This window comes from Acomys minous (assembly GCF_964271855.1).
Source record: "Acomys minous genome assembly, chromosome: 2".
In the NCBI taxonomy this organism is placed as follows: domain Eukaryota; kingdom Metazoa; phylum Chordata; class Mammalia; order Rodentia; family Muridae; genus Acomys; species Acomys minous.
In genome coordinates, this window is record NC_140484.1 from 61,483,148 (window position 1) to 61,495,793 (window position 12,646).

The following is a 12,646-nucleotide window of genomic DNA, read 5'->3' on the forward strand; positions in this document are numbered from 1 at the left end:
GTTCTTGTATATAATTTACACCCACCACACTCAGTCCCCTCTTCCTCCTCCTCTTCCTCCTCTTCCTCCTCCTCCCCCTCCTCCTCCTCTTTCTCCTCCTAGCCCTTCTTCCTATTTAGGCCCACTGGACTCTGGACTGTAGCATCTTTCAGTTCCTAGCAATTTCACTCCCTCATCTGGAGTGTTCCCTGAGCCTTGGAAGAAGTGATACAGAAGTCCCATTTGGGGCCAAGCACTGAGCAGTCATTTTTGTAAATTAGTTATGAAAATGAATATATATATACATATATATATATGTATATATATATATATTTACGCTTGCTATTAAAAAGGAAAATCAATCAACTTCAAACTCCTCAGTAGGATTAAATTAGCACCTTTGTAAAGGTTGAAAGTGCCAAATGAGTCTTACTTCTTGAACAGCCACGGCTGTGGGACTTGACAATGAAGGCATGGGATGGTCAGGGCTGCTACCCTGGAGCTCAAGGGCAGCTCTAAAGACCCACTGTACCACACACCTCAGATACCCCAGGTTGGCACACCTGATTATTTCAACAGTGGGCCTCTGGGGTTCTCCTTGTTAATTTAACTGGATTTAAAATAACCTAAGAGATACAATTCTGAGTGTAACTGTAAAAGTGCTTCCAGAAGGTTGAACCTTGAATGTGGACACCATGCTCTAGGCTGAGCTCTGAAGCTAAGAGAGCAGAGAAAGGCAGCCAGGTGAGCACCTGCATGCGTTCCCTCCCTGCTTCCTGACTGCAGACGCCATGCCTTCCCCACCATGGCAGAGGCACTTGTCAGGTGCTCTGTGACGAGTTCTGAGCAGGTCTACTGTTACAGCCACGGTCCACATTCAGCTACAGGCAGAACAAGATCGAGCCAACCATGGCCTTAGGTCACTGTTAAGTCGTAAGAGCCACTTGGTTGAGTGGGACAAATGTCTCTGAAGGCTTGAAAAGGGACAAGGGCAAGAGCCTTGGAATGGGCCATGAATGACTTAACACGCATCTCGGCCAGAGAGTTAGCTTCGAGTTTGTGAGTCACACCTACATGTTCTGCCCCTATGGCTGTGCACTCCAGCAGGTCAGTGTCCCTCAGTTCCCCAACTACAAAGGAAAACCTCACCCACTGCCTTGACCCCTCCCACTTATTACAAAAAAGCAGAATTTGAGGAAAGTCCATTCCTTAGCAGACAGCAATTCCTAAGAACCCTCCCATCAGGTAGTTATTTTCAGACAAACACACTGACAAACCAGTAATTCAGAGTGAGGCCCTGTAAGCGCTACTTAGCCAATATTTTCTAGGAGAACCCTGCTTATGGAAGAACTGTTTCCCTGGTAACGGGTAAACTAACCCACAGTAGCTTACGTCTCTGTTGAGTCACACCAGTCCTCAGTGCCTCAAGATTCCACTCTCAGCCTCTATATGATGAGTCCCACCACAAACCCTGGAGGCTGCAGGAGCCAGCCATAGCAGATCCACCTAGGACCACTCCCTAGGGACCTTCCTGTCTACAAGGACATGCCCACAGGGCACACACTTGGAAGTCTCCTCCAACAGGTACCCAATAAAATACCCAAAAACACTGCAGCCTTTCCCCAGAGTGAACAGATGTCACAGATGCTGGAAATAGCCGCCTCTATAGAACCCAAGTGGACTTTAACTTTGACAAAAGATTTTTTGGAAAGCAGAATTGTCTACAACCCATTCACAACCTCTGTTCCCTTATGGGGGAACAACAATGGAAGTTGACCTGGACTCCAAACTCTGTACTTCCAAATTATATCTAGTAAAAATCATCTCTTAACCACCCCAATGTCTTCCTGCCTCACTATTATCCCCATTTACCTTGGGTCAAGAGAGCAAATAAGAGACTAAAAGAATAAACTAGGGTAAAAGGAAGGGAGGGAGAGAGGAAGGAAATAAATAAGACAGAAGGAGGGGCTAGGGAGGATGGGTAGTCCTGGAAGGAGTTGGGGAGAAGAGTGGAGGGCAAACATGGTCAAAACCTGTTATATGAAATTTTCAAATAAAAAGATATTTCAAGTGGAAGTGACTACTTGCGTTAAGTTACACATTTTCGCTGTGAGTTTGAGGCCAGCCTGGTCTGCAAAGTGAGTCCAGGACAGTCAAGGCTACACAGAGAAACTGTCTTGGGGGGAAAAAAAGTTACATATTTTATTTCTATGTGAGGGAACACTACTTTATAAATCTGTAGTCACAAAGGTATGATCATCTGTAGTCACCTGAGCAAAGAATCTCAGTGGGGGATTTTCCAGACCAGGCTGGCTGTGGGCATGTTACCTAGGTTTGCTGAGTTAGACCTGGGACACCGTGAGTGGCACCACTCCATGAACGGGGCCCTGAGTGTGCATGCATTCATTCTCACCGCTCTTGTCACTTCCCTGGTACTGTAAGCCAAACAAGCCTCTTCTCCGCAAAGTTACTGTGTCCTGGTATCCCTAGTGCAACCACACAAATGAAACCAGGACACTTAGGATGAGGTGAGTGTGCACGTTGTATTAGACAGGAGGCACTAGTGGATACTACTCAGAAAGGCCATGTACAAATAATTGCAGTTTGGCAAACTAAAAAAAAAGTCTTCCTGCAAGATGGCTTGAATAACAAGTATCTCCCAGTCTCCAGCTTCTGAACACTTAGCCCCAGTTGATGGTGCTATTGCAGAGGTTTAGGTGACCTTGTCTGAGGAAGTATGTCACTGAGGTTAACACTTTAAGGCTTGCAGCTTTTAGCCCCCCCTCTCTCTCCTGTGAGTACTCAGCTTCCGCTCCAGACACCATGCCTATGGCTTACTACCATCTCCCTGACCAAATAAATCCTTTCTTTCGGAAACTGCGCTGGTCACAGTGCTTTTTCTTTTCTGTTTTCTTTTTTTTTTTTTTTTGGTTTTTCAAGACAGGGTTTCTCTGTGTAGCCTTGACTGTCCTGGACTCAAGGCTATAGACCAGGCTGGCCTTGAACTCACAGAGATCCACATGCCTCTGCCCTCTGAGTGCTGGGATTAAAGGCGTGCGCCACCACCACCCGGTTGGTCTCAGTGCTTTATCTCAGCAATAGAAAAGTTACTAATACAGCCATACCTCTATGAGGCACATGGGAAGCCATACCTTTGTAGGAACTCAAGAGATATTTACATCCATCTGTATTTAAAAGTTTTACTTACACAATGACTTTCGTTTCAGTGGAAATGAAGAGCCTCGTTTTCCATAAAATCCCTTGCACCTCTAAACTGGTGCTGCTTTGATCCCTCCATCTTAAGGATCACAAGCACAAGGGATGCAGGTTAAGATCTTGGCAGCAGTTCAGAGCTCCTGGGGCCGCTTTCATCCCACTTACTGGTCCATATCCCTTTCTCTTCTGCTACACAGTGCCTCACAGCACAGACCAGCAGGCCATGATCACTTAAGACCAGCATCCCAAAGGCACAAGTACTCAGCTCCCACAGCTATGAAGTCAGAAGTCCTAAGTAAGGCTTGTGCAGCAAAGCCTGATGGGACAAGTGTTTCTCACGCATGTAAAAGTCAGGGTGGAAAAAAAAATATACATTTAAATTTTTTATAGCTCTTGGAATATTCTCTGCCTATCAGAAGGCAAAATTAGCATATTCATTGAGCAATAACTTTAAATCGTTTATGATTGTTCGGTGTTTCCTCACTCTTGGTCACTGCTGCTCCCTTCTGGATGTTGTGACAGGGTGCCTGGCTTTCTGCAGCTGGTCAACAGCATCCAGTGCGGGGCTCCACTGTCACAGCGATAAGCTTTTTGGCTACATTTTCCAAGGCTGTGAGGAACTCTTTGGCCAGTGAGGGGAGCCATTGGACTGGCAGAGGAGCTCTCTAAGCTCAACAGCACACTGCTTGAGAGAGGCCTTCTTCTTCTGATGGCCTTTCCTAATTGCTACAAGAGGCCCATGTGTTAAGAAAGGGATTTAAAGGAATTAGTGGCAGTGACCATAAGTTCCAAAGACCTATCTACAGTCAAACATCACTACAAAGACACACTCAACACAGAATTATTTTTAGCTGAATCTGACGTTTATTGCCTTCTATGTTTCTTGTCAAATGTAACATGTGCTCCTTCAGCACAACTTGGTGAAACACACACAGCATATCTGAGTGAGTCGGATTTCTACTCCTAGTCCACTTTTCAGGACCAAATCATGAACTGCTCCACCGTAATTAAATACTGCTTGCAGTTCTTGGACACCATGCTTAACAGTTACTAATTTTCTCCTTTCAGTATAGGCAGCAATTCACCGTTGTCTTTCAGTTCCTAAAAATTAAAAAAAGAAAAAAAGCATGTATGTATATGAGTGTAGTCATACAGAAAGAAAAAAGGTATCTAAGCAACAAGCTTTTACCTGTATCTGACACCAAAAGGACACCTACTGAGCTTAACCTACATGTTTTCACCATGCCAACATTCTTAGAACATTAAACAAAATAAGGCTCAGCAGTAGAACATCAGCCTAACGCCAAGGCCCTGGGTTCAAGCCTCCCTCTCTCCTCCTCTTTCCGCACAAGTAAAACAACACAAACTATAGGTTAGAGTTTATTTTAGAGCAAATAGAGTCATCACTGTATTCATGGATACTGACTATGGGCTCACTCCTTATAGAAAATGTAGAAGACACAGCCAGCCAGGAGTGGTGGAGCATACCTTTAGTGCCAACACTTGGATAACAGAGGCAGGTGGATCTCTGTGAGTTCAAGGCCAGCCTGGTCTACAAAGCAAGTTACAGGACAGTCAGGCCTACACAGAGAAACCCTGTCTTGAAAAACCAAAACCAAACAAACAAAAAGATGCAGCCCACAGTTAGGGTTTCATTATAAGGCTATGGCTGTCCCAGAACTCACTAAGTAACCAACTCACAGCAATCTACCTTCCTTTGCATATAGCTGTAGGGATTAAAGGTATGTATAAACCACCAAGACTGGCTTCTACAGATTAAATTTAAAAATATATAAATCTATCCTCATGGGTTGAATCTGCATGTGGAGAACTGAGATGGCAGATGAGAGGGCTGGTAAACAACCTCAGGTTACAAGGTTAAAAGGGTGTTCTAGACCAGCACATCAGTGAGCACAGGAACACTGAGCCAGGGTAGCTACAGCACAGGAACACTGAGCCAGGGTAGCCACAGCACAGGAACACTGAACCACAGTAGCTGCAGGACAGGAACACTGAGCCAGGGTAGCCACAGCACAGGAACACTGAACCACAGTAGCTGCAGGACAGGAACACTGAGCCAGGGTAGCCGCAGCAAAGGAACACTGAGCTAGGGTAGCTGCAGCACAGGAACACTGAGCCAGGGTAGCTGCAGCACAGGAACACTGAGCCAGGGTAGCTGCAGCACAGATCAGGGAGCCAGCAGTGGTGCCGGGTCTCCCCTACACAAGCTAACACCCTGCTCTATCGTCCATTTTTCTTATCTCCAGGTTTGTACCTAAAATGGTAGAAAGTGGATGAACTCTACATAAGGCAGAGGGCAGGCAGCTCACACATCCTAGCTAGGCATTTAAAATCACTCAACCAAAGGCCAAGTCCAAGAGCTCCTCCATTTCTCTAGTGCCTGTCAGCAGCTGACTTTCCCAGGATACCAGACTGAATAAGTCACTGAGTTACTGACTCAATCAACAAAGGACCAATGTTCTAACAGAGGCTAATCAAAATTACCATATGGAATGTGTATTAATGAACAGCTGAAAAACCTCACTCTGCAGGAAACACAAAGTGACAGCTCCATAAACTTTCAAGAAAAAAACAGGAGCAGTAGCATCAACTTGCACGTGTCTGAGCAGGGATCATAAAGTCATGCATTACCCAAAAAGTTTAAGCTAATTTCTGATTTCCCAAGACCCTCTGGGTAAGGAATGGGCTGTGAGACAGTCAGAAAAGAACAGGATCAAACCCATCTTAAAGGCTCTGTGTGTCTTATTAAGATATCTATCTACATATGATGTGTGTGCACCTAACTACTAAAGTAACAAATACACACTTACCTTGTTGCTTCAGGGCTAATAAAAACTAGTGTTTTCTTTTCCTCCAGGAATGAGACCATTTACTATTTTTAAAAACTGTATTTCTACCTAATTCCCGCCCTCTGCCTTACACTCAAAGTGCCATCAGACTCTGCCCTTGGCAGGAAACAAAGCCTGCCCTGCAACAGCAAGACAAAGTGGCCTGCAGCAGTTTACACTAACCAGCACAGCTACTACAAGACAAGAAGTGCCAGGCCCATCGCTGGGTGGTGGTGCTGCACACCTTTAATCCCAGCACTCAGGAGGCAGAAGCACGCAATCTCTGAGTTTGAGGTCGGCATGGTCTACAAAGCAATTTCCAAGACCTTTGGGGCTACACAGATCAACTCTGCCTCAAAAAAACAAAAAGAAATGCCAGTTCCATTTAGAAGACAAGAGAAACAAGTTTTTTAACTGTCTAATAATCATTTACCAAGCTCTTAAAATAAACAGAGCATCAGGAAGGATTTGAAGGAATATTAGGCCAGGTGTGGTGGCTCACACCTGTAATCTCAGCACTGGCTAAGCCAGACAGAGTGCGACAAGTCCAGCCTAGTCTACAGAAGGAGCTCAACGCCAGCCTGGACTACAGAACGAGACATTGTCTCAACATAAAAATAAGAAGTGTGAAACATACAGTACCCACTCTATTTTTTTTAAAGATTTATTTATTTATTATGTATAGTGTCCTGCCTGCATATGTGCCTGATCACCAGAAGAGGGCACCACATCTCATTATATATGGCTATAAGCCACCATGTGGTTGCTGGGAATTGAACTCATGACCTTTGGAAGAATAACCAGTGCTCTTAACCTCTGAGCCATCTCTCCAGCCCCACAGTACCCATTTTAAACATGATTACACTTTAACAGCTAACAGAGCCATGGCACTTGGCAGAGGTGACCTGCAGCCACTGTGGCATGGGGCCAAGAGACTCTTGCCCATGAGGACTCTGCGGTCGTCATCCTCTCTCCTGTATCTGAGCACGGTTAAGGGAAAAGAAAAATGGCCCAGAGAAATAACTACAATAACAAAAACTCAAAAAATATAAGGATTTGAGTAGAAAGCTGTTTCTGGCAGGAAGAATGCATACACTTACAGAGAAGTTGGGTCCTGAAGGACGGAGATTAAAAGATTTAAGTATGGATGATGCAAGAAAATATAAAGTGGAGGGAACCAGGTAAAGATGGACTGATAAGCAAGAAAATAGGGAAGGAAGTTGTGCTGCAGTTAGCAAGGCAGGGTCCTCTGAGTTCATCTGGACACTCGGCTACAGCTGGCAGCTGGCAGCATTCGAAGGACGAGAAGATGGCTCAGAGCAGGAGGAAGCGTAAGACACTAAGACACATACACAGAGGATGCTGGAGTGAGGCTGCAGAGAAGAGGAGCCAGACAACACCAAAGCTGGATGCTTACACACGGCAAACAATTCAGTTGTTGAGAGGAGCAATGAAGAGCCCTTACCTTGACAATATCCAATCCTCCAACAAGTTCCCCTCTCACATACAGCTGAGGGTAGGTTGGCCAGTTTGAGAACGTTTTCAATCCCTGACGCACCTAAGAAACAACAGGAACCCTGAAGCCTTCCCACCAGACCTTGTAAGTGAAGCTAAAACACGGGATGGAACAGAAAACCCAGAACTTACTTCCTCATCCTCCAGTATATCAAAAGTTTCATACTCAACCCTGTAAAAGGAGAGAGCATTTTAGCGGGTATTCATTCACTTTAAACAAAATAATAAAATAAAACGTATCTAGTGTTTTTAATACAGTGAAGAAACACAGTCACTGATAACAAAACTTACTAAAGAAAGCCTACGTAAAGCAACAGGGATGACTTTTATTGTTGGGCTTGTCATTCTAAGACAAAATCACTAGGTCTTTTGATGAACACTATATAGCAGGACCTGCCAAAATTCTCAAGTATTTATGGTATATATGTTAGTATACGATATATATATATATGTGTGTGTGTGTGTGTGTGTGTGTGTGTGTGTGTGTGTGTGTGTGTGTGTTGTTAGTATTACATATATTAGAAGGACAAGGCATTTGTGTGAAGGTCAGAGGACAACTTGTAGAAGAAGTCAGTGCTCTCACTCCACTATTTGGGTTCCAGGGATCGACTTAGGGCATCAGTCTTGGAGACAAGCGCCTTTACCCTCTGTGCCATCTTGCTGGCCCCCAACATTTCTTTAAAAAGAGTTTTTTTGTTTTGTTTGGTTTGGTTTGGTTTTTTGTTTTGTTTTGTTTTGTTTTTCGAGGCAAGGTTTCTCTGTGTAGCCTTGGCTATGCTAGACTTGCTTTGTAGACCAGGCTGGCCTGGCCTCGAACTCAGTGATCTGCCTGCCTCTGCCTCCTGAGTACTGGGATTAAAGGCGTGCGCCACCACGCTCGGCTAAAAAGAAGAGCCATTTTTCAAAGGTCATATTCAGACTGTGCTGCTTAACCGCCTTCTGTCCTCCTCCAGTTCTACAACTTCAGAGAACAGGCTATTTACTCAAAGGACAATACGAACACATATTGTGATTTGAAAAGAAGCAGAACATGAAACAAAAGAAATAAACAAAACATTTGAAAACCCAAAAGAATTCCTCCACATAGATGGATTTAGTTTTAAGCACAAAAATCAACCAGAGAGTCCCCACCTGACAGCTCCATCCCAGCAGCTCCACCACTGGAGCAGAGATTTAGGCAGCTCAACCCATCCTATTCTAGACAAAGGACACCAGGGGCCTCACATCCCCCAGGGCCTGAGTCCTGGCAGCTGTAAGATGCCTGATGTAGGTGCTGACGACCCAACTCACATCTTCTTAAAGAGCAGCACACACTTAATCACTAAGCCGTCTTTCCAGGTCTGAAAGCACAGACTTCTAAATAACAGTTAGAGTGTATGATAGTCTCCCTGTATTTCTTTATGCATGATGAGAACAAGAGCCAGAAAATTCCATTTTGGTCTAAGTTAAAGCATTAAAAAAAAACACTATAAAAACTGGACATGGTATGTCAATAAATATTATGCAAATAGGCTTAAACAATAAAACTGTAAAGTACCAGTGGCAGAACTAAACACAAGATTTACATACCCAGTACTATTCAGTATTTCCAGAATTTGTTTGCTGAATCCACATTTTGCTTCCTAAATTATTAAAAAAAAAAAAATTGTACATTTTTTTCTCAGAGACCCAGTGAGTGTGTCCACTTCAAATGCTCAAGTCAGCACCCCAGCCACTCTGCTGGCCCACTTCCTGTGCTTCTTCCATCCCCTCTGGAGTACTGGTGCAAGCTGACATCATCCCAAACAACCCACAGCCGACTCTGGCTTTAACTTCTTAAGTTGAGGGATGTGTAGCAGCTTAAAACCCTTGCGGTCAGAAGTTCCCCTAAATCAAACCCAGATCGCCTATACAGAATCACCTGACTCTTTCCTTGCTCTATGCAAGTGACAGAACAAGTTAAGCCAGATGATCATTTTCACATCCCACGGACCTTTAGTCACTTCCTTTAAACTTACCTCTGCACTGTGGTGTCAGCTACGTGAAGGGACTGGAACCCTATGCTTTATTTAGGGCCACAGACTCCCCAAGCCCCAGCTATCTTGGGAAAGAAGCCTGACAATACACAACTTAAAAGCCCCCAGGACACCATTTTCCAGACACACAAATTCTTCCTGGATAGCCACAAGAAATGTGGAGAATAAAAGTCTGTGTTCAGCAATCATGGAGCAAGAGTGTCACTTCATCTTTACTATAACTTATTGTTTATTGTTTATAAGCGCACTGTCCCAATCAGAGTCTGTGTCTTAACACAGTGTTAACAACGTGCTAAAATTATATTAATGTCTTCCTTATTACTTCCAACTCGTTAGGTGCTTTAAATAATGGGCTTCACTGAGTTGGTATCATGCCAACCCTTATGGCAACCTGATGTTAAAACAGTCCTATGGCCTCATTAGGTCTGTTCACAAAAAGGCATCACCTGCCCAAAGTGGCTTGTCCAGAGCCTGGCAGCTTCAGCACTCCACCACCTCACCTTTCTGAGCTTTAGTCTCCTCATCCTAAGAGGAAAGCAAACTGCACAGCTCTGCCTGCCTCAGGCTGAACAGGTGAAACTCAACTGTTAACAGCAAAATATAAGAGAAATGACAGGGCTAGCTTTTTAAAACCACCACTCTAATCCCAATCCAGAAGATCAGCTTTCACCAATTAATGAGTGCAAGGGGAACTACCAAACTAATTCAGTAGGTACTTTCAATAAACTACAAGAGCCATCATATTGTGTCTGAAAATGGTGGTAGTTTTACTCACTCATAACCAGGTACCACAGAGCACAAGGGGCACAGATCATATGGGGTTTATTTTCTACTCTGTGGACTTAAGGCCAGGAACCTCAGGACTACCCAGGGAAGTATATTTGCCCACAGTCCACACCCTCAAACAAAGGGCGCCGGGACAGCAACTCAGAGAATCGGCTAGGTGCTAGCAGTGTTGACCACTTCAGCTGACAAAGTTTGGCAGCAGAAAGAAATGCACCCTGCTGAGACGCTGATGATAAAGCTAAGCGAAATGGAGATTGCTTTGTTTGATCTCCATAAGTACCAATTAAGGCCTGGATAACTTCCTGATGCCACTACAGCTTCATTAGCCAAACCAGAAAAAGAAGGCATAACTGTCCCCTTGCTGCAGATGTTAACATCAAAAGAAATTACAAATAAAACCATTTTTGAGTTCTTTACCTGTTTGTTTCCTTTCATAAAGAGCATCACAGAAGCTTTATTGGTCAGCACTTTGAGCCTGAAGAGAGAAAATTGATATAAAATGGCTCAGCTCAATTATTAAACACCACTTGTGCTCTGCTTCATGAGTAGCAGGCATAGTTGAGGGATAGCAGGATGGCGGCTCACAGCGTTGAGTGGTACTAAACAAGCAGAAGCACTGACACTTTCCTTGATTTCCTTCTCTCCCTGAGCCACTGTAAAACATAATATGGCTTTTTAAGGCAACGAATGTTCCTTCAAGTTGCAATTTAAGCCCATCAACTTGTAGTACCAAAAAAATAATAATAACCAATTCAGTAAGGAACTATTCGATGGAGGGGCCTATGTATTGAGTCATCTAAAGTTCCCAAAATGAATCACTGAGCATTCTCCCATCACGATGCTACATAACGCTCTTCACACCAGAGCAGGGCCGTGAGGGTAAGAAAGAAAATCTTAGCCCCCAACCACACATAGCTAAAAATCAACAGTTCTCATTTTAACTTGATACTTCATATTTTATATGCCACCTGTCAAAAAGCAGGATCTAACTTGCTATGAGGACTGTTAGTCACCCAAATTTGGAACAAAGTTTAGTCACAAAGGGAAAAAAAAAACAGTGTAGAGACAATGGGTCACATCATTTTCTCTCTTGTGGAATAAAACTGACACCAGTCAAGTGCAGAGATCACACAGGCCATGACACTTATAGGACTCAAACGTAACCCAGCCCACTCACCAGACGATCTAACCACCTAGATCCATGCACCACAGGTCACCCTACTGTCAGAATACATGTCATTTTGCTAGATAGGAGTCCTTTAAATTACTAGCCAAAAATATACCAACCACTGCTTTCTCTACTGCTCTAGCCAATATCCGTGTATGCCTGCAGCTCGGGAGAACTATAGCAGCACTTTAGGAAAGAAGATTTGATGAAGACAAGGCGGCAGCAAGAACAGTCTACAGAGGAAAGCACAGTGCCCAGCGAGTCCAGGGAGATGAAATGCAGAGCCACCCTGGGAGCAGCACAGCCTCAGGGTCAAGGGCCACAATAAAGACCACAAAGGGCCCCTAGTGGTATCCACAAACACCACTATCTTCTCATCACAACGAAAGAGTACAGACACTGACGAGGCATTAGGCCAGCATGACATTCATACAACACTGTTCCTAAGGAGTACTTGAATAAAGCACAAATGAATGTTTTTTATTAACTATTTGTAGAAATTCTCAAAATGTGAAGTAGCAAGAAAATTACACACTCAACCTCTACTAACAGTTGATGGGCTCTGACAAATTTCAAGATAAATTCTTTGCAATTTTTATTAAGATAAAAATGTGAATTAATAAATTTGCATTTATTACAACAGAGTAGTCCTCTTCACAAGTCCCTCCATACCAAAAGCCACCATTTCTACAAGACTTCTGAAGCAGGCTATGATCCCTCATAAACAGAAAAATGGTTTCACAGCTCCAGAGTTTGCCTGAATTTTTTGACTGTGGCTTAGAGAGGCCACGCAGAACCTTAGCTTTTCCCACTAAACTCTTATCGCACTTAGGAATTACACATGGCAGTTCAGCTGCACTCAAAAACACAGGGGTGCTATGCTCACACAAAAGAACAGGAACCAAATAAGGCCTTGGGCGCAATCAAAGTGACATTTCTGCAGTAGCAAGTATACTCTTCATAGTGGCTAAGCCAAGCTATTACGTCTACAGTCCAAATGAGAACGTCGAGTTTGCAAGAGTAGGTGGCGAGGAACACTAAGCTTGACCCCCAGCAGGCAAACACTGAATGCTCAGTGTCTACTCAGAAAGAACAATGCAGTAACAGGACTTACAGAC

General features: G+C 43.9%; 1 protein-coding gene across 3 annotated transcripts in view; it reads right to left on the reverse strand.

The window, feature by feature from the left end:
• Positions 1-4,036: 4,036 nt before the first annotated feature.
• Positions 4,037-12,646, reverse strand: part of GLRX3 (glutaredoxin 3) — a 30,032-nt gene continuing 21,422 nt past the window's right edge. For all 3 annotated transcript variants that reach the window (XM_084751028.1, XM_084751029.1, XM_084751030.1), the window contains exons 7-11: positions 10,778-10,835; positions 9,129-9,181; positions 7,692-7,731; positions 7,510-7,602; positions 4,037-4,296 (exon numbers count right to left, since the gene is read on the reverse strand). In XM_084751028.1, the coding sequence (XP_084607154.1) occupies positions 4,246-4,296; positions 7,510-7,602; positions 7,692-7,731; positions 9,129-9,181; positions 10,778-10,835 (295 nt within the window). In that variant the 3' untranslated portion in view covers positions 4,037-4,245. The remainder of the gene's footprint in view (positions 4,297-7,509; positions 7,603-7,691; positions 7,732-9,128; positions 9,182-10,777; positions 10,836-12,646) is intronic.